Here is a 23,189-nt window from a genome sequence, read left to right on the forward strand (position 1 = left end):
AAAATAAAATAAAAAAGCAGTGTTTTTTGAGTTTATGTACGGCGTTTTTTAAAACAAAAACAAATAATACTGCCTTACTGCAAAATACCGATAAAAAGAGAAACAAAACATTATAAAAGAAAATGCGGTGAGCGTGGATCGAACACGCGACCTTCAGATCTTCAGTCTGACGCTCTCCCAACTGAGCTATCCCCGCTTGTTAATAATCTCTCACTCTTTCAGAATGTGATCCATTATAAAAATTACATTTACTCTTACATTTTCTACTCTGAAATAACTATAGGAAAAAACAAGTGAAAAAACTTGGTCGGAGTAAGCACTGTAACAGAAAGAAACCAGGAATGATAGAAACGGTGTCACCACGTTAACAGAATCATCCAGTTTTGATTCAAACAGATCCAGATCAGACTCCCACTCTCAGAACCATTTCGATCTTCAATGGAGTGGGAAGGTGCAGTTTCAGGATCCGATACGGAGGTTCCCATTCCTCTCCCTCTAGCCTCTGAATCGCAACAACCCTACGTCTCTGAACTCCTCTCCTTCACTCTCGATCGCCTTCACAAGGAACCCGAACTTCTTCGCGTCGATGCCGAACGGATCCGCCGCCAAATGCAAGAGGTCGCTGTCGGTAATTACCGCTCCTTCATTGCCGCTGCTGATGCCTTGCTTGCTATTCGCCACGAAGTGTCTTCTATTGACAATCATCTTGAATCTATGGTATTCTTTTTTTCCTAATTTTAGTTTTGGATATGGTGTTCTTGTTGTTGACATTCATGTAAAGTGGAATAGAGGAAACTATAGATGCATACATCTAGTAATACATATAGCTCTGTGCAATAGTGTGCAATTTCTTTCATTGGGTTTCAATTTATAGAATATATTGAGTTTTTAGAATTAGAAGGGAGAACTACAAGAAAAATTTAATGCACTAACTAGTGATGGAAGGTGTGCTGTTTTATATACTAATAGGGAATCCCAACCTTCAGCATGCGGGATTAAAGGGAAAAGTACACAAAGATAAATCCCTAATAGAAAGTAGTGAAATCAGAACAAGAACAGAGCAGAGGGAGAATAAGAATGTTAATGACTCACTTATTCCATGACCTCACCTCAGTTTATCACTCTATTCATATAGTGTTACTCATACATAAATCCAATCAGCCTACAGTTGGCTACATGGTTTCTCTTTCCTTTTCCACCTTCCGGATTTCCCATGTCCGTTGTAAGTAATTCTTGGCTCACATGGTCACATGGCTGCCTTCTAGAACCTGGTTGTGCTGATTCAGCAACTTTGTTCATTACATTACCATCCCTTTCAAACAACAGCCTTGTCCTCAAGGTTGAAACTAAGAAAATTCTCTCGTATGTCAGCAGCATTTTCCCAAGTGGCTGCAATGGTGGGCAAGTTTTCCCACTGAATAAGAACTTGCGGAATATATGCAGGGTGAACCATGGGACCCAGGCCTGATGTAGTAAGAGGTAATGGCATATATTGCTCATTGGGAGTTCCATGAAACTGTTTCTTCTGTGAAGTATGGAAGACCTTACCACGTGCATGTAGTATATGGAAGTAATGTTGGAGGCTTTCGACCATAGAGGGCTTTGAATGGGGTCGTGCCAATACTCGTACGAAATGAAATATAATACCAGAACTCATCCGAAGTTAATGTTTTGCACCAAGACTTAGGATGGGTGAAAATGAAACACCTTAGTTACATCTCCAAGCACTTTTTAAGAGCTTTCGATAGACTGTCGGTTTGGGGATGATACGCAGAACTCTCATCTAAAGTGGTGCCTTGTAGCTGAAATAGATTCTTCTAGAAACTGCTAGTAAACACCTTGTCTCTATCATAGCTACCGCCAACGACTAAGACTTGAACTGAAATCCCGCCGATTTGGCCTTTGAAACACAAAGGTTTAGGGTTACAGACCAGATGGAGAATAAGAATGTCAATGACTCCACTAATTCAATGACTCACTAGTGTTGTACTCACACACAAGTCCTCTCAGCCTACAATTAGCTTCACAGTTTCTCTTTCCTTTTCCACCTTCCGGAATTTCTGTGTCCGTTGTAACTAGTTCTTGGCTCACATGGTCACCTGGCTGCCTTCTAGTCCTGATTGTGCTGACTCAGCTGCTTGGTTCATTACAAACAACCACAGATATGTTCCATTTGGTGATGTTGGTTTATATAATTGAACTTGAAGAGTGACGGACAAGTAGAAAATGGGCACTTTTTGGCCTTTCCACTAATATCCTTGTCTCTTCCATATTTTCATGCCCTGCCACAAGCAGTGTCTTCTTTGTGCTAACATCACCAGTGTCTTTTCCTCACTAACAAACATCATCTTCTCTGCCCGTAAGCCTTTTTGCAATGGTTGTGTATGGGGAGCAATGTTTTTTGCAATGGAGCTTGGTAGTCTGGTAGAATTTCTGATGGTCCATGATGAGTACTCCGACCAGATTTTTTGTGGTTTTCTGATTTGGTGTGTTTGTTGGGGTTCTAGTTTGATGTGATTTGTATTAGAGATATGCTACCTAGACCTTTTTAGATCTTGCACTTATGTCTAACTAATAACAAACTGTTTTAGTTAGTTATCCTACTGACTGACATCTGTCAGCTTATAATAGGAAACCGGCTATAGCAGGTAATATGTTTGCATCTATAAATGCAAACAGTTTCTCTCTCCTGTAACTAACTTTTCATAAAGGAAAAATCCGTTGCAACTGAAAATGTTCACTCTTTCTATACTTTCTATTAATTTGGATCTGAATTAGGTAGAAGCTGAGGTTAAAGACATGGGGTGCTTGGGTTTACCATGGTTCTATTTTGCCTGCTTAAGTTTTCACAAGAGTAGACTCTGATTTCATGGAAGTGTTTGTGTTAATAACTTAATATTGTTATATAACGAGGTATTATCAATGTATCGTTAACTAGTGCAGCACAAAGAAAATTTAAGATTCTCTTATAATAAAACAATAACTGAAAATATTACATTTGCCGGCCATCTAACCGTTCTCAAAAGATGTAATCTGTTGCTTTTTATTTTTTTTACCAGTGCTAATAATAAAAATAATGGATTTATCTCTAGTATTACATTATCACATTGCTGACTTGGGAGAGTAATCTGTTAATCATGTATGCCCAACAGGTCATCAATTACTACATGTATTAATTGTTCAAGTATACCACTATAGATTGGTAATCAATCATTTTAGACTGGGACATCAATTTCATGGCCAAACTGTCTTTTGCTTTCTACTTATATGGGTATTTTTGTGCTTAAGTAAATGCTTATTTCCTTATTCTCACTTTTCAATCCAGCCAAAGAATGGAGAAAGAACTTAATATTCATTTCTTCTCCTTTTATTCATGCTAAATAATATAAATATCTACTCTTTTTCACCTTTTTCTTTCTCCTTTTCTTTCTAATTATTTCCTTTCTCCCTCTTCTCCACAACCAAACAATGTGTAAATTCTTTATAATCTTCACCCTGTCATACTGAATTTATTCTGTGTGTATGCGTGATTCAAGTATGTCTCCTTTGTCTTTGTAACAGATAAATGAAATCCCAAAGCTGACATTTGGATGCACTGAATTCATAGAATCCGCAGAACAGATTTTGGAGAAGAGGAAGATGAACCAAACAATGCTAGCCAATCACAGTACTTTGCTTGACTTGCTAGAAATTCCTCAACTTATGGACACGTAAGTTAAAATGATAAATTGTGTAGTTACAGTTATGAATTGTCTCACATGCTGCCTGTATGTCAAAACATGATACATATTTTTTTGCAAATTGTAAAAAACCTTGGAAATACTTATGGTTTTGCAGGTGTGTACGGAATGGAAATTATGATGAAGCCCTAGATTTAGAAGCATTTGTCGGCAAACTTTCAACCATGCATCCAAAGTAAGTGTTCACGCTTCTTCCTTGCTGTTTGACACATAATTTAGCTTTAGACGTGATCTCGCCCTCACCCCCTGAAGTTTTATTCCTCCTTTTTACTCCTCACTCAATATCACCCTCCCTTGAAAGGTTACCCATTATTCAAGCATTGGCTGCAGAAGTTAGACTGACTACCCAATCACTTCTCTCTCAACTTCTTCAGAAACTTCGCTCAAATATTCAGGTTGATGTAGTGGTTATATTTATTATATGAACAAATGGAAGTTGACTAGAAAAATGTTTCTATTTAGTGTTTCTTATTAATCTGTCTTCCATTGCCAGTTGCCTGAATGCCTGCGCATTATTGGATATTTACGGCGAATAGGAGTATTTAGTGAGTATGGGATGCGTTTGCTGGTAAGGATTTTCTGTGGATTCTTATTTTCCCTTGTTGATTTGTTTTTAGCTTGAAATTTTCAGATAGGTTTCATCCCCTTGGGTTATCCGTTCTTCAATTTGATTGACAATTATTTATTGTCAGTTCTTAAGATGTCGAGAAGCATGGCTTAATGGTATTCTTGAGGATCTGGACCAGGCAAATCCATACGAGTACTTAAAAGGAATGATTAATTGTCACAGAATGCATCTTTTTGATGTTGTGAATCAATATCGAGCTATATTTGCTGATGACACATCAGGAAGTGAGGAAAACTATGATGGTGGACTACTTTTTAGTTGGGCAATGCACCAAATTACCTCACACCTGCAAACTCTGAAAGTTATGCTTCCAAAGATAACTGAAGGTGGATCACTGTCAAATATTTTGGATCAGTGCATGGTGAGCTTCTTCTATCATACCCTTAGAAATCTTGAAAATGGAAAGCTTTATGATTGTTTTTAAGAGTTAGAACATGGATATAGAATTGAGTTATATAAAGAGTAAAGGTCCAAACTGGTCTTCCCAAAAAAATATGGAGACCTATTGGTTCTTAGAAATGAAAAGTGCAAATTTGGTCCTCTTAAATCTCAAATGTGAGTCAAATTAAACATATTTAGGATTATAATTAAGAACCTTTTAGTTTTTTCAAGGACTACTTTGACAATGTTTGATGTTTAAGAGTACCACATTGATACTTTTCATTTCTTTAGGATCAAACATGTCTTCATGTTTTTTCTCAAAGACCAATTTATGTATTTACTATAAATTTTGATGCACAGAATATTTCTAGCAAAACATGTTAAAAATAAAAATGAAAATAAACTCAAGATTAGTCTTGTGAAAATGTGTTTGTGTTAAGAAAGTTATGTTGCAGGAAGAAATTATATTGACATTTTTCTACTTTATGACTATTTTTGTCAGTACTGTGCTATGGGACTTGGTTGGGTTGGATTGGATTTTCGAGGCTTGCTCCCACCACTTTTTGAAGAGTAATTCAAGTTCCTTTTTATGATTTGTTGGGCTAAATAATTCTTGAAGCATTTTATAATATATAGGATGGTTTCTTTTCAGGGCAGTTCTCAACTTATTCTCCAAAAATATGAGTACCGCAGTTGAGAATTTTCAGGTAAATGCAGTGAATTTCAAATGTTTTACATGCTAGTCACCTGGAATTGATTTTATACAAAAGTTGATCACATTCATTTATTCAAACAAGTCAACATCCGGGGACATCATTTTTCTTTTTCCCTCTGCAAGTTTCCTACTTTATGTTGAAATTAAGAAATTGATATTTGGTTCTCAGTTAGTCTTGGATTCACATCGCTGGGTTCCCCTGCCCGCAGTTGGCTATCGTTCAAGTACTGTTGAAGAAACTAAAGAGGATGTAACTCCCCCCTCTTATTTGATGGAGCATCCACCTCTTGCTGTTTTTATTAATGGTAAGTCTAGTCAGTGTCTTTCACTAAGTTTCTTTTGGAAATTGTAACTTTGCAACTACACTAGTTATTGTTCCTTGGTTCTCTGTTTTCAAACTCAACTGCCAAATTTGTAGGACAATAATTTTATTTCTGCACTTATCTCTTCTAAACGTTTCATTTCTTGGAACACTTTCACTTGCTATGTTCCAACCCTCCCTACTTACATCTTTGTAATTTGATCTGTGCCTATATGAGTGAGAGGGTCATTTTTAAGATTGATAAATAAATCTTGACTATTAGATATAACCGCAAATAGCCAAAGTTGTAATATAATCATTTAACATATCAAGTAGTCTTATCACCATTATACAGTGTTTAGTATAATCTATTACTCTACCTATATACACACTTACGCAAAATTCGAAAGGAAACTTTCATAGTTGATGGGTCATGTTTATACATTTTTTAATCAATGCTGCTCTTCCTTCGGCCATTCTAAACCCGTAATTCATTTGCGTTGGCACCTTTTTGGTGGCTGCAGGTGTATCTGGGGCAATGAATGAGCTTCGTCCGTGTGCTCCGATAAGTTTAAAACATGTCCTTGCCCAAGAATTGGTCAAGGGATTACAGGCTGTTTCTGATTCATTGTTGCTGTACAACACAACACGGGTTCTTAGGGCTAATGAATCAGGACTTTTCCTCTCACTTTGCCGAGCATTTATTGAGGTACTTTATAATTTGGTCACTATTTCTAATTTGAGGTGATATGTGTTTGTCAATTAATAACTCTAAATGCAGATTATTTTATTCTGATACTATGGTAGCACTGGATGCTTGAACTCAAGCTCCTCGCCACTATTACAATCCATGTTGCATTCTATATACTAGTTACTGAATTTCTCCAAATTCATTTTATAGGTTGCTTATCCTCATTGTGCTACATGTTTTGGGCGTTGCTATACTGGTGGAGCAACTCTTATCATGGATGCAAAGAACGTTTATGATGGAATCCGCCGCCTAGTAGAGGCTTCCTCTGCAAGAGAACCCCCAAAACCAGTAAATAATAGGGAAGCCAGTGGCATAGCTGAGAATGGTGAAGTGCCAAAAACGGATAATGGTGAAACACCTGATGCCAAAGAATCTGAAGTCATCAATACTGAATCCGAAGTCATCAAAACTGATGAGGCGAACGAAAGCTCTACTTCTCAGACAGGTCAAGAAGACACTAATCTTGAAAAAAGCTCTACTTCTCCAACAGGGCAGGAAGACACTAATCTTGAAAAAAGCTCTACTCCGACAGGTCAGGAAGACACTAATCTTGAAAAGACAGACAAATAAGTGACTTAATACTGTTATAGTGATCAACAATGTTGCCTTTTTTCTATATATGTAATTTTCAAACATATCTTTGTTTCAGACTTCCCCCTGTTTTGGGTCTGTTTATTTCTTTATATGTTATTGTCAGCTGTAATTATATTATCAGGTAAAATAGTACAAATAGGCTGTAGAAAGTACTTGATTGTTAGAAGAGCTAAAGGGAATTTTGACACAAATTACATGTAAGGAACCTTATTTCTTTGTTTTCTTTTTTCCATTGGGATAATATTTTCATCTACAGGCCTTGTCGAGGGCTTATGGGCATTATTCTCGCACCCTTATGAAAAACCAATATGTCTCTTTAATTTGGAAATGCATTTTCAAATGCACTCTATTTTACATTCCATCTATTTGTAAGGGAGTTACATCCCCATTTTGCCATAGTTTAAAAATACACTTCAAGAATAAAAGTATAAAACTAGAACCCAGAAGTATACTTTGGTAACAAATTGCGGCAAGATCCCTATATATTTTGGAAATTGATTTAATTGAGGCATAGCTGGCCACATGGCATTGCATCCTCAAGAAAATTGTGGCTACATGGCATTAACAACAACAACAGTGTTAATTTCAAATTACATACCAAGTGACCAAATCAAGAAACTAATTGACTTAAATTCTTTGGAAATACAAACTCTGCCCCTCCCTCAAATACCATTTTAGCTATCACCTCTGAAGCTCTGTCAGTGATATGCAACCAATCCCAAAATAAGTGATCATCATGATTCACACAAAGACTAATATTCAAAGTTTTTATGCAAGGATCCTCTCTATAGAACTTTCTTATTCCCCAAAGTTTGTCATTCAAGGATTTCAACAATAAATCATCTTCATTCAACAATCCAAATCCACAACGATTTTGTTTCAAGGTTTTCAAACATGGACCCTCTCCATTCAACTTCCCAATTCCACAACATGCTGATTTTGTATCATTCAACCCTACAACATGATGGTTAAGTTTATTCAAATTTCAATCATTCAAATGCTGTATTGTTATTTTATTGCTTACCAAAGGCCAATGGATCTTTTAACATTGCATAAGTGTTGCCAAGTGAATACTCGAATCCTTCCAACTCCAAGCTTAACTTTTGCAGAAGAGTTTGAGTTGCTTTATAGAATGCAACAGCAAAGTCATTTAGTGGCTTCACACAACTCCCTCCATTGGTAGAAGTTACTGCAGGATAACACCCTATAGGTGGAACACTTAATATCCCAAATTTCCGAGCCCCTAACTCATATAGTTTCTGCAGTTTGCAATATTATCTCAATAATCACTCAATCTAAGCTATAAAAACTTTCACAAAAGTTATAGAAAATTATGTACTCACCCTTATATAAGTGTAGTAGTTTAGCTGTAGAAGAGCTAAATTTTCTTCTTTGCCTAAATGAAATACTCCACTTTCGTTTCGTTCATAATCGAAGAGGTCACTGCTACCAATGCTAACGAGAAACAAAGCCTTTGAAACAAAACTAGTTGCATTTGTTGGCCCTAATATCTTAGTGATGTTTCCACTTACTAATGCAAATTGTTGCACCTGCTTTTCAAGGAAAATCACTTCTCCCTACAAAGATAGATACTATTTCATGTTTATGTTTCATTGCATATAATAATAATAATAATAATAATAATAGTAATAATAATAATAATAATAATAATAATAATAATAATAATAATAATAATAATAATAATAATAATAATAATAATAATAATAATAATAATAATAATAATAATAATAATAATAATAATAATAATAATAATAATAATAATAATAATAATAATAATAATAATAATAATAATAATAATAATAATAATAATAATAATAATAATAATAATAATAATAATAATAATAATAATAATAATAATAATAATAATAATAATAATAATAATAATAATAATAATAATAATAATAATAATAATAATAATAATAATAATAATAATAATAATAATAATAATAATAATAATAATAATAATAATAATAATAATAATAATAATAATAATAATAATAATAATAATAATAATAATAATAATAATAATAATAATAATAATAATAATAATAATAATAATAATAATAATAATAATAATAATAATAATAATAATAATAATAATAATAATAATAATAATAATAATAATAATAATAATAATAATAATAATAATAATAATAATAATAATAATAATAATAATAATAATAATAATAATAATAATAATAATAATAATAATAATAATAATAATAATAATAATAATAATAATAATAATAATAATAATAATAATAATAATAATAATAATAATAATAATAATAATAATAATAATAATAATAATAATAATAATAATAATAATAATAATAATAATAATAATAATAATAATAATAATAATAATAATAATAATAATAATAATAATAATAATAATAATAATAATAATAATAATAATAATAATAATAATAATAATAATAATAATAATAATAATAATAATAATAATAATAATAATAATAATAATAATAATAATAATAATAATAATAATAATAATAATAATAATAATAATAATAATAATAATAATAATAATAATAATAATAATAATAATAATAATAATAATAATAATAATAATAATAATAATAATAATAATAATAATAATAATAATAATAATAATAATAATAATAATAATAATAATAATAATAATAATAATAATAATAATAATAATAATAATAATAATAATAATAATAATAATAATAATAATAATAATAATAATAATAATAATAATAATAATAATAATAATAATAATAATAATAATAATAATAATAATAATAATAATAATAATAATAATAATAATAATAATAATAATAATAATAATAATAATAATAATAATAATAATAATAATAATAATAATAATAATAATAATAATAATAATAATAATAATAATAATAATAATAATAATAATAATAATAATAATAATAATAATAATAATAATAATAATAATAATAATAATAATAATAATAATAATAATAATAATAATAATAATAATAATAATAATAATAATAATAATAATAATAATAGAGGCAATTACCCATTGTTTGTAGCCAGTATATCTAAGAATTCCAGATCCACCTGATGCAAAATTCACACCCAACATAATGTTGTGTTTGAAACTGTACTGAAGTTTCTCCAAATCCATAAACGATGGTGGACTTTTCTTGTAACCGAATCGTCTAGCTAGTTTGAACAAAACAATCAATAAAAATAACATAAACAAAACAAAAACAATTTATATGAAAGTTAAAAAACGTTGTCTTAATGTATTTACCAATTTGGTCAGCAATGTTGAGACCGTTGCTATATCTTCCAGTGGGAAACGAGTTATGAAAATCAATCCCATAATAAGGGCTGTTTGCTTTAGTTTTAGAGTTGAGATAATTGTTGGTTCCAACATCAAATGTTGAATCACCAAATATGTATAAAGTTGGCACAACCTCATTAGCTATGTTCATGCCAAGAATGGCCACAAAGTAGAGAAGAAAGAAAAATACAGAAGCATAATTATTTGTGATAATAGAATTATTTTTGCCATTGAATGATGTCATTTCTGTGCCTTAACATTTATTAGCACCATGGTTCATTTATGTGCCGGACAGAACATCTATAATAACAAATGACAAAATCTATGTTTATTTAAATGTTTAAACTCATAATTTAAGAAAACAAAAATGTATAAGGTTGAACTAGTGGTCTGAATGAAAATAGAGTTTGTAAAACATAGGACATTGACTTAGTCGATTATACCATACGGCCCTTATTATCATCGCCAACAATCGCTTCATATGTTCATATCTATTTGTTTGCTTATTCTTGCTACGAATATTTATTAGAATAATTGACAATGACAAATTAATGTTTGGCAGTTTATTTTTTGTGTTTTTTCTTAACCATTCAGTTTACAAAAGAATGAATATTGATGATTTGAAATTTGAGAAAAAAAGTAATAAAAACAATGTTTTTAATTTTTTTTTGTTAGATATGGTCTAAATTAGTCACCATTCAATTCAACATTAATAAAATTAAAGAGTCGTAATTTAAACCTAAAAAATAGTCTTAAATTTGAATGACTAAACACTAAGTTATATTGTCATCTATATGTGTATGTATGCCTCAATAAATTTTTTGTAAAAAATTAAATGAACCGAATCAACTCAAACCGTAGTGGTTTAGTATTTTAACTTTAAAATAGAGAGAATGAAATTCCACTTTTTTAATTAAAAACTTATATATGTGTTTTTGGAGCTCAAATGAATTTGCAAATATATTTAAATATTTCAACATCTTCAATGTATTATGGTACGAGTGTGGGTTAACAGTAACATATTGATTGTAAAAGTGGAGGTTTGACATTTTAAAAGAGTTGTGTGGTTTCACGGAGGTTGTCTTCAGCCTTTTCCCGACCTTCCTGAGACTTCTTCAAAGATGTCTCAAGCACTTATATCCTTTTTTGAGCAGGATCCAATGCTTAGTCTATTTCATCAAGAAAGGTCTCTATCCTAGACAACAATGTATGAGAAAACTCTAACACTTCATTCTTCTTTGTCACTTCATGTTCAAGCAACTTCATCTTCTCAACTAGCTTGTTAGGGTACCTGAAAAATTCCACATAACCCCTATACCTAAAAGTGAGGTAGTGGTCCCATAGAGTTCTTCCAAATATCAGTCTCGCTTCATAGTAAGGGCATCAAAACACTCTTTGAGCACTTTCTTCTCCTTCTAAAGGCAATCGACCAGGAAGACTACTCTTTGCTAATAAATCCTAAGAACACGATGGTTCAATCCAAAAATGTAAGGTTTTGATATTTAATCACTACCAATCATTAAAAGTCTGCTCCAATTACTTTTAGACCCAACCTAGTGAAAACAATCGATTAAGTTATTAGGTCTAATCGTTATTGAGTTAAAAAAGTTTTCCAATCAATTAGACACTATAATCATTTAGCTACACCTTAAAAATATTTTCAAGTGGTTTGATAAAATATGAGAAGCTTCTCAGAGGTTTTTAGTGTGTGTGTGATTTTTCTAATAATATATTTCTAGAAATATTATTTTGTCATTACAAGACACTGGTCAATCAGACTAAAGACCATGCGACTTTTCACACTTCCTATCTTTCATAGCTCTAAAGCTTTCAGTATTGACATCATTATCTTTAAGTTTAGCATCATACAAGAAATTTGAATCTACTTAATGAGGCTTGAAATATTCTTATGTTGATTATCATCATTTGAGAATTAAGAGGTTAAACCACCGACGAACCTTGAAATAAAAGTCTCTATTTGAATGTCGTTTGATCACACCAAAGAGATGACTAGATCTTCAAGAGGATAGCTTGATTTAGAAGGATAGCTTAACCAACCATCTTGAGCATCTTTGATCACTTGAGCTATATTTAGTAGATAAGTACTTCACCAGATATCGTTTGATTAAGTGTCATCTTCAAAACCAAACAACTACTTAGTTTACTTGTAGTTTTACTGTCAACAAACTTCACCATCTTAGATCACCTTAACAATATATTCAAGCACATATATCCACACCTTTATCGTCGCCTGAAGCAGACAATTCCACCCTGAAGGCATCACCAACCGTCCAAATCACACTAGTATAAATAATGAATTTCATGACGAAGCTTTCACCTCAGTCAGAAAAAACCTAGATATTATGCCAAGGCGTGCCATGTTTTATATTTTTATAAAAATAAAAACAACATATTCCCTCGGTTTTTAATATAACCGAGGAGAAAAACAACTCAGGACACGCTTCGAATCCCAGCTATTGCAGCTTATGTTTTTATTTATTTATAAGTGAAAACTAAATGATCTACCATTCAACTTTTTTAATAATGAGGGATAAAATAATAAAATTTTACTATAAAAACAATCATTAAACTGATTTTACCCTAATTCTAACATACATGTTGCCGCCCAAAACTAGTACGCATCATTGTTTGGGATGAATTACAATGTAGAAATTTTTTCAATGTTCTTCTATCCTTGAACACAACATTTTCTCTGCCCTTGCAATCTATCTCACATAATGGTGTTGATGTTATATTTTTGGAACAACTCTCTATTAAAGAATGTTGAAAAAGTTTCCTATGATAGATTATAAGTGCAAAAAATATTCTTGCTTCCAAGTTGAACAAAGAAGGTTGTTCAGCCTTTGAAAAGATATATGCAACAAAATATGGAATTGCAATGATGATTATGAATCTAGGTTTTTTTAAATATTTAATATTCAGCGTAAATAATATAATGTTTTAAAAAATAAATATTATCACCATGGTGTTCTTCTAAAACCGAGGGACTTACTTATTTTATTTTTCTTTAAAAAAGAAAATAGGTTTTCCCTTGTTTTTTTAAAAATAAAAACCGAGGAAATATGTTACACAACTACAACAACGAATTTCTACCCTACATTCTTTAAGGAACAATGCTCAAGATATTTCAAAGACATCAATCCACAATAAACTATCTACATCCACCACTATATATAATTTTTGTGAAAGCATTTTCCTTGATAATATTTGCTCAAGATAATCAAATTTTGGAACTTAAATAAGCTTGGAAAAGTTCTCTATGATGACTTGCAAGTGTAGAAAAAATATTTCTAATGTTTGATACTGATAATTTCTTAGAAGTTGATTACAACAAAGATGTGTTATTCTCCAAAAATAACAGCTAATATGATAACACTGTATTTGTTGTAATAATGTAATTTAATATTATGTGTAAATAATATAATGTTTTAAAAAAAATTTATACACATCCATTTTTGACAAAACCGAGGGTATAATTTTGGCGTGATAATTGAGGATATTGATCACCATCCTTAAATAAATCTGTATTGTTCATTTCATGAGTATCAACGCTCAAGACACTTTTATTTGTGATCTGCGTGAAACCTAATATGCATCCATTATAAAAGCATTCTGAATATCAAAATTTTTTAATGAAACATATAACATAAAAACTTTGAAGCGAAACTAACTTGATAAAGTTCTCTACAATGAATTGCAAGAGAAGAAAATAAATTGTGTTTAAGGTTTGTGTTCTTCAATAATCATATCTTTTGACGGTGTTCTTCAATAATCAAATATTCATTTATTTAACTAACTGTTTTCTTATTTTACTAGACGTTTGCCCCTGCGATGCACGGGATTGTCATGCATAATTTTAGAAAAATAGAATAATAAACGATATGTGACTCATTACATCTTATATCATTTTTTCTATCAAAATTTTAGAAATTATCCCTTTCATTTCGTCACGATGATTCAATTCAATATATCACACTAAAGTACACTAAAAATATGTCGAATAATGTTCTCCGGACACACTATCCAAATAATGTTATTCGAATGAATCGTTTATAATAAAACAAAATAAAATAAATTTAAAAAGGAAAACAAATCAAATATGTTAAAAAACGAAGAATCAATATATAGAAGGGAACCAAACCTAAATCCTCAAGGTTAACAAAAAACGATACTTTATATTTCTTCTTGAGATCATTTTTATTATGGAAACCGCTTTTTTCAGAGTTGGTTTAAAAACATTGGATTAATAACAATTTCAACGACAACACTACATAAGAAAACGTGGTTATAAATAAATATTTATGTTTTAATTTCTTTAATCAAATTGATTAATTAAAGGATTTAGTTAATGAGTATTTTTTAAATTATGATAATTATAATAAAATTACATTATTTTATTTTAATTAATTAATTAACTAAAAATAAATAGGAGAGAGACGTTGGAGAGAAAAGTTAATTAGTGGGTTAGTGTGTTTTTTTATTTATTTATTATTTATTTAATTAAATTATTATTTATTAATTAGTTTACTTATTAACCACCTTGATAAATTAATTATTTATAGAATAACATTAATTTAAAAAATGAAGATTAAAATGTACACAATTTCTTCTCACATTTAAATTGCTTTGCATAGTAAATGGTAAATATGTGTTCCAGTGCTGCACATTAAGTTTGGGAGGAGGTGTTGCTATTAATTAAAATATTTAGTTCACATTGTCAAACATAAACTATATTGTAAATAATATATCATGAACAAACCCACTATATAATTAAATAATTTCGTTGAAATTGAATAAACACAACCATAATTTAAAAGCAATTAAACTATACATAAAGGGAGAAACATAATAGTGATAATTCAAAAGCAATTAAACTATGCATAAAGTGATAAACATAATAGTGAAATCAAATTCATCAAAAATGTATTTTACAATACAAAATAAACCTAGCAAATAAAATAAAGGTTGGGGGAGGCAGGAGAGAAAAATAGGTTTTGGTGTGTTCTTTGTAACCGATTACCATAAAGGACTGTTCCTTCAAATTTCAATTGTTCCAAATCTTCAAATTTCAATTGCCCTTAAGTAAATAAGTAATGAGAATGAAATGAATTAATAAGATGAGAGAATTTTGGTGGCTATACATTAAGTAATTAAGCAATGAAAATGGGGAGAATTAATAAGATGAAAGAATTTTGGTGGCTACAATTATCTATGGAAGTTGTATATATATAGTTGAAACTTAGTGGAGTTAGTGGAATTAGATAAGAATAAGAAAACGTGTAATTAGTAGTTTTATATATAGTTGTGAGTTAGTGGGGTTAAAAAAACCACCTTTAAAACAAATAAATTATAAAATCACATATATTAATTAGTGGGTGAATGAGTTTTTTTAATTAATTAATTTTTTATTTATTTAATTTATTATTATGTATTAATTAATTTGTTTATTTTATTTAATTTATTTTTTTATTTATTATAGATTTTTTGGTGGGAAGTTTTGGTGGGAAGAACTTCTAGGATTATAATTTAGTATGATATCACAAATAAATAAATGCAAAAGGGATCTGAAATCTATTGCATCCAACACTTTATCTTCCCCGACATTTCAATAAAACGAGGATCCAACATCTGATCTTCACCAACAGTGATGACGATGAATCAAATTAAAAAAATTATTATATATATTTACATAAATATTCTATGTAAACAATTAATTTATTAATATTATGTAGTTTGTAGCGAGTTTAAAAAAAATATCAATCTTACCCCTCAGTGTTATTGATAAACCGAGAGGTATGATGCGCTAGTTTTGAAAATATTAAAAGTGCAGAAGTTGGGTTACGAACCCATGTGCATAAACATTTTCTCCTCGGTATTTTAAAAGCGAGGGATAAAATTGATACTTTTAATGACACCTTTCGTTATCTCGCTTCTGCATGTAGTCAAAATTAAATGCATTTTCTGTTCGAGGTAAAACATGTTATTTGCAGCAATGTCAATTAAACGGTAGTCCGCAGAGTACGCCACATCCCTCGCAGATGGTTTTAACCCCCCCACTATATAAGAGAGAAATGACAACATTCTCAAGTATTCAATTTCATCATCATTTTAACATCAAATTTCATTCTCTAATTGATTTGAGCGCTAAAGTGCTAACATTAATGATCAACGCTCTCTCTCCGTCGTATCGTAAGCTTAATCTATCGTGCCAAGATTTAATTTCACTGTTCATCGAACAATTCTATCGCAAGGAAGATGTATAATTAAAAATACTTTGAGGTAGAAAACAAGAGGAATTCTTGCATGGAAACAACCATAAATCTACATTCTTTTTTTTTTCTATAAGCAAGGAATAGATATAAGGGAGAACTAGGGGTTCTCCAACCCGAGTACAAAATCGACCCAAAGCCGACAAAAAGCAATATTACAACCAATTACAATTACTTCAAATAAGACCAAGGGTCTTTATAGAAATCGTAAAAGCTACAATTGGAATATGTAATATTGCCAAAAGTTGACCATCTCCAAGCCAAAAACTTGATGCTCCACACCATGTTATTTATGTTCCACACTTCATTCCTAAAACAAAAAGCATTCCTAGTCAACCATATAATCCAAGTGGTGGCTAACCAAAACACCCCCAATTTGCCGCTTTTAACCTTATTCACACGGCTCAACGAGTGCCATTCCAAGAAAAACGGGATGCACTCTTCCTCCGACCAACCCAAAAAACCCACCCACATAGCAATTTCTTTCCACACCAACTTAATCACAAAACATTTAGAAAACAAATGATCCGCCTCTTCGACATGAGAATTACAAAAAATGCACATAGAATTAGCATGATTCAAATTAATACCTCTATACATCAATACATCTTTTGTTGGTAACCTATTCAAAAAAAGTCTCCAACCAAAAGCCTTAATCTTAAAAGGAATGTCCGCTTTCCAAATCAAGTTGAAAGCTACATCGCCCTTGGCCGGTGGGCCAAAAGGAATACGCCTAGAAGAATAAAAGCAATAACAAGATGAAACCGAATAACCGCTATTCAAGTCCAACAACCACTCCACCTCATCCTTCGCATCATTCAAACTACCGAAATTCTCTAAAAGATCCTTCAACACCGAAAGAGAAAAAAAAATCCGCATCCCTTCCGACCACCGATATACCAAGATCTCCCCACTTCCACACCCCCTCTAGCCACCCTCCCATAACCGCAACCGACACCTTTTTTAAAGAAGACGCCAAAAAAAGATCCAGAAAAAAAATCTTTTAATAAACCATTATTCCACCAACGAGATTCCCAAAAAGGGGTATTAAAACCATTACCAACCTTAAACTTACAATACTCAACAATGGGATCACAATGCAACGGATTAGAAGAAACACTAACCTTTGAAATATCTCTCCACCAAAAAGAAGAAGAAGCATGATTGGAAATGTCTCCATCGCAAAATAATTGCAAACACAAATCGCCTTACCGAGCCTTTAACACCTCTAACCACATAGACTTATTACCTTGAGCAATCCTCCATCTCCACTTGTTCAAGAGAGCCAAATTAAAGTCGCCTATATTTTTTATTCCCAAACCGCCTTTTTCTTGAGGACGGGTCACTCCTTTCCAACCGACCCAATGAATTTTCTTCTTTTCCTCCTCTCCTCCCCACAAAAAATTGCTTTGAATAGTTGTTACAACTTTAGCCACTTTTGTCGGCATCTTATAAAAAGACATAGTGAAAATTGCTAAAGAACTCAAAATAGACTTCAAAAGAGTAATCCTACCTCCTAGATTAAGCAATCTATTCTTCCAACCCGCTAGTCTCTTTTTCATTTTCTCACTAAAGGTGACCAAGTCGCTTCCTTCCTAGGATTGCTCCCAATCGGAATACCAAGAAAAAGAAAATTACTACTTTCAATCTTACAAGAAAGATAGTAAGCCGCGGCATCCAAAAAAAGAGGAGACACATTAATACCTATTAACTTGCTTTTGTGAAAATTTATACCGAGACCCGAAACTAGTTCGAATGATCTCAACACAATCTTTAACGCCTTGACATGTTTCCAAGACCCCTTTCCAACCAACAAAGTGTCGTCCGCAAATTGAAGAATATCCACCCCACATCTTCTATTAATTTCAAAATTCTCAAATTCACCTATCTCACTAGATTTTCTCACTAGTCTTGCAAGAGCCTCCGCTACCAAAACAAAAAGAAAAGGAGATAAAGGGTTGCCTTGTCTTAAACCTTTTTTAACACCAAATTCCTTTGTTGGGCTACCATTAACCATAACCGACATGTTGTTCTACATTCTTAAGAACAACCAATAAGAAGTGAGAAAAATTTTAATTTATCTAATTTATAATTTTTTTTTATTTAAATTCATGGGGTGGTTGTGATTATGAAAGAGAGATAATCTTATATTTATTTTTTAATTAATTAAAATTTTATGATTGGTTGTGCATAAGAGAATTCCTTATATCTGTGTTCACCTAAGAATTTTCCAGAAAATAAATAATCCAAATTCATATATTTATGTGTCTAAATTATTATTGTATCGTTTTTCTAATACAAGAAAGTAATTGAAAGATTTTTTAAATAAGCGTGCAGCTCAAGTAAAATACTTTAAAAGGGATTCACCAGCTACCTAATTTTGGCATGAATCCTATTTCGCAAATAAATTATTTGCATGATTAACGTACAAGCCTTCACCTAATAAACAAACATCTTGCGAAAAACATATATATATTATATTAACAATTATTATAAGAAATATTCGGAATTGAAACAAATGAAACAAACAGGTACAGACGTAGGAAAGTGGCCTTACCATATACACTCATATAACATTATGCTTTCATCATTTCTTGCTGATTATTTCAAGGCCAATGGTCGGCCAAACTATTGCCTTTCTTTCTACACTCTTAGAGTAGTAATATTTATGCGCATTTTTAGTTACTTTTTATGCACATAAATGTTCATATAAATACATGCAACGTTCTTACCTTTAGGACTCAGATTGAAGCATAAGTTTCTTTGTGTGAGATTCTCACACAATATAAGGATCATAAAATGACATCATTTGCATATAACTATGGTTCAGTCTTTTTCTTTGTTCTCTTTTCTCTTGCAATGCTTGACATGCACGTAGCTAATGAGGTTAAGGCTGTGCCAACATTGTTCATATTTGGTGACTCAACTTTTGATGTTGGAACCAATAATTTTATCAACACTACTGCAAAAGCCAATGTCCCTTTTTATGGGGTCGATTTTCCTTTTTCGATTCCAACCGGAAGGTTCAGCAATGGCCTTAACACCGCTGATCAAATCGGTAAACACATTAATTTCATGCCGCACACATGTATTTTTTAATTTGAAAAAGAAATAATAATAATCACTACTTATTCACACACTCTGTACGCATATTTATATGGTTTTGTTGATTTAATAGTTCATTTATTATTTCTTTTTTTTGGAAATTAGCAAAACAATTTGGTTATCAAAAGAGTCCACCACCATTTTTGGCTTTGCATAAATTTCAATATAGTTCCAACCTCAACATTTTGAGGGGTGCAAATTTTGCTTCTGCTGGATCTGGAATTCTTAGGCAAACAGGACACAAACAATGGGTAATTTTTCATATCACTTACATCTAATAGCACAATTTAGGCATTATTTTTGCACTTATACTTTTAAAAAAGTCGTGTCTGGTGTCCGACACGTGTCAATACACTGTCACACTGACACCCATGTAGGGTTTAACAAAACAATTAAATTAAATGTGAATCTCCTATTTGCAGCAAGAAGTGGTTTTCCTTGAAAAACAAGTTGAACAATTTGCAGTGGCCCGTGAAAGTATAAACAAACTATTGGGTGAATCAAAAGCTTCTAAATTTGTTTCAAAGGCTGTGTTCCTTATTAGTACCGGAAGCAACGACCTCTTCGATTTTGCAAGTAACAAAAGTGACATTCATGTTGGCGTGGAGGAATATTTCTCTATTTTACAACTCAACTATTTCTCTCAAATAAGGGTACATCACATAATTTTTATCACAAATTTTCATTATTCAATGTAAAAAATTCATGATTTTGACTATTCAACTATATGTGATCATTGCAGACTCTATATGAATTAGGAGGCAGAAAGTTTGGTATTCTTAGTGTTCCACCTATAGGGTGTTGTCCTGCAGTAACCTCTTCCAATGGAGGCAACTGTGTGAAGCCATTGAATGATTTTGCTATTGCATTCTACAAAGCAACTCAAGCTGTTTTGCAAAAATTGAGTTTTGAGTATGAAGATTTTGAGTACTCTCTTGCCAACACTTTTGCAATGACCACAGCCTTATTGAACACTCCATCTACCTTTGGTAAGCATATACTCTGTCTGGTCCTATTTATAAGAAAAAATTGACTTTTTAGATTCATTGAATAATTAATGTATCTTGTTCATAATACACTTCAAATAAATTAATTATTGAATGAATAAAAAAAGTAAATTTTCTCTTATAAATATGACCTGAGATAGAATTATATAATACTATAATACTACAATTAAATTTTTAAATTTTGGTTTAATTATTTATTGATCTTTTGTTTAACATATATATTATAGGGTTGAATGAAATAAAATCAGCATGTTGTGGAATTGGAAAGTTCAATGGAGAGGGTCCATGTGTGAAAGGCTATAATGCAAGTCTTTGCCCTAATCGTGATGATTTTTTGTTTTGGGATTGGTTTCATCCAACTGAGAAAGCTTCTGGGTTGGCAGCTCAGACTCTATTTGCTGGAGGGAAAGAGTTTGTGGTACCAAAAAATTTTAGTCAGCTAATTTGTTGATTTAAGTGGATGTTTAAGAGATGATTAATAATATCTAATTACTTAAAATAAGAGGAAAATAAACCTGGAATATTTTGTTATGTATCTTGATGAGAGTTATTATCATGCATAAAGTGAAATGCAGATTGATGAGATAAAAATGTCTCAATTTGTTTGGATGTAATCACAATATAAGATTTATCATTGTATTCCTATTTATATATTTTTAATTTTATTTTCTATGTGAAAGAAAAATATGCCCTTTGGGATTTAAGATTTGATTAGATTGATATAATTTTTTCAAATTATATATATTTGCAAATAATCTAATAAACAAAATAAGGACATTATAAAGTTTTTTCCTTTGAGATATATTGTATTTGACAATCCCTTATAATATGATAGTTTTTGGCATGAGAAGAATGATGAGTACATTTTCTTAATCAACTTGTCCTTCTCTGACCCCATCATCATACAAACAGTGAGAAAGAATTATATAGCAAAAAACCGGCCAAACTATTTTTTGAGTAAGTGTGTGCATGGATCAATAATCAAACCAAATTGAACCATATATATGGTTTGGTTTGGATCTTAAAACTATTTTATTAAAACCGGTTTATTTTTTTAAAACTGATTTACATATGGTTTGGTTTAGTTCTAAACCGGTTTTTCACAAAAACCAGTTTTAACAAAAAAACCGATTTTAAACCGGTTCTCTCAAAACCAGTTTTATTTTCTTTTAAAAAAACCAGTTTTATAAAAAAACCAGTTTAAAATCAGTTTTTAAAAATAACCAGTTTAAAAACCAATTTTATATCATTTTTGAATAGCATTAAAACTAAACATAAAAAGACCATGATTAGAAGATAAAATTAATCCTAGTTGAAAACATAAATACCATTCAAATTAGATAATTTATCAATTCACAGAATCACAGTATTATTTGCAATACACAATAATTTAAAGCTAACAAAAATGTGTTGACCGAAAGAACAACTTCATGCATGACTAGCTAGTGATAACTAATTATAGTCTATGATGTTATGAGTTACTTTGGAACCTATTTCACTGTGATCAATGATACTAATTGTCATGTTAAAAACTTTCTTGAACGGCCGGCAAATTACAAAACAGTCATTAATAACTTTTTCTACTTGTTTTAATCCAACTTTTTTTGATGCCTACAACAGGGCATCATCACATTGAAACTACTACTATAACATATTTTGCTGAGAAAGAAGGGTATGGATATAATATTAGCTGATTAGATTAGATAACATTGAAACTACTATAACTTTTGTGTTTTATTTGAACTATATATGTGTGACGGATATTCAGATAAGGGTACGATTCAGCCAACAATTTAAAAGCAGATCCTCTACTAACAGTAAAAACAAGGCCATATTCATTCTCAGGGATATTCAGATAGTCCATAATTCTAGCCTTTATATCATACTCAACCATTCCTTTTTCAGCGAAAGAGAAGAGAGAGTTGAGCTAAAGAGAAAAGAGTTGAGAGTCTCAAATTGGGTACCCGATAAGCTGATCCAAATTGATTTTTGGTTTACGATTTTTTTTGGTTTTGATAAATGGGCCACCGGTTCTAAATTTTACTTTGGGCTGGGTTTATAAATATGGTTTAATTTGGATATAGATTTGGTTTATGGTTACTGGTTTTTTTGCACACCCCTATTTATAAGTAAATGAATTATGGCATAATCGAAATGAGAGATAGTATATAGACACATTTTTTTTGTTGCCTATCCTAGTGAACACAAAAAAAAAAAAAAAAAAAAAATATAAACAATTTGAAAACGCTTCCATTCATAACCAAACACAGACACAGACACAAAAGATCTTCAAGCTTGAGGCTACCTTTACCTAATCATATTTATTATTTAGAAAAG

General features: G+C 30.9%; 4 protein-coding genes and 1 non-coding gene across 5 annotated transcripts; 2 read left to right on the forward strand and 3 right to left on the reverse strand.

Moving 5' to 3' along the window:
• Positions 1-123: 123 nt before the first annotated feature.
• Positions 124-196, reverse strand: TRNAF-GAA (transfer RNA phenylalanine (anticodon GAA)). The gene has a single exon. It is a non-coding gene; the product is annotated as a tRNA-Phe (tRNA).
• Positions 197-270: 74 nt separating this feature from the next.
• On the forward strand, positions 271-7,336 carry LOC131641085 (conserved oligomeric Golgi complex subunit 8). Its single transcript, XM_058911408.1, has 11 exons — positions 271-717; positions 3,562-3,710; positions 3,838-3,915; positions 4,042-4,135; positions 4,234-4,308; positions 4,433-4,729; positions 5,252-5,319; positions 5,402-5,456; positions 5,634-5,769; positions 6,290-6,474; positions 6,667-7,336. Exons 1-11 carry the CDS (start codon positions 439-441, stop codon positions 7,084-7,086), a joined length of 1,836 nt encoding a protein of 611 aa, XP_058767391.1. The 5' UTR covers positions 271-438; the 3' UTR covers positions 7,087-7,336.
• A 358-nt stretch (positions 7,337-7,694) lies between these two features.
• LOC131641089 (GDSL esterase/lipase At5g55050-like) lies at positions 7,695-10,761 on the reverse strand. The gene is made up of 5 exons (XM_058911414.1): positions 10,418-10,761; positions 10,181-10,326; positions 8,454-8,687; positions 8,135-8,369; positions 7,695-8,064 (listed from the first exon to the last, which is right to left on the reverse strand). Exons 1-5 carry the CDS (start codon positions 10,692-10,694, stop codon positions 7,721-7,723), a joined length of 1,236 nt encoding a protein of 411 aa, XP_058767397.1. The 5' UTR covers positions 10,695-10,761; the 3' UTR covers positions 7,695-7,720.
• Positions 10,762-16,911: 6,150 nt separating this feature from the next.
• Positions 16,912-18,766, reverse strand: LOC131644997 (uncharacterized). The gene is made up of 4 exons (XM_058915648.1): positions 18,311-18,766; positions 17,967-18,188; positions 17,568-17,698; positions 16,912-17,473 (listed from the first exon to the last, which is right to left on the reverse strand). The coding sequence occupies exons 1-4, from the start codon at positions 18,764-18,766 to the stop codon at positions 16,912-16,914; spliced, it is 1,371 nt and encodes a 456-aa protein (XP_058771631.1).
• A 737-nt stretch (positions 18,767-19,503) lies between these two features.
• Positions 19,504-21,503, forward strand: LOC131608911 (GDSL esterase/lipase At4g28780-like). Its single transcript, XM_058880503.1, has 5 exons — positions 19,504-19,798; positions 19,951-20,096; positions 20,268-20,498; positions 20,588-20,834; positions 21,080-21,503. The coding sequence occupies exons 1-5, from the start codon at positions 19,540-19,542 to the stop codon at positions 21,301-21,303; spliced, it is 1,107 nt and encodes a 368-aa protein (XP_058736486.1). The 5' UTR covers positions 19,504-19,539; the 3' UTR covers positions 21,304-21,503.
• Positions 21,504-23,189: the final 1,686 nt, after the last annotated feature.

The sequence above is a fragment of the Vicia villosa genome, linkage group LG1 (assembly GCF_029867415.1).
Source record: "Vicia villosa cultivar HV-30 ecotype Madison, WI linkage group LG1, Vvil1.0, whole genome shotgun sequence".
Taxonomy (NCBI): Eukaryota; Viridiplantae; Streptophyta; class Magnoliopsida; order Fabales; family Fabaceae; genus Vicia; species Vicia villosa.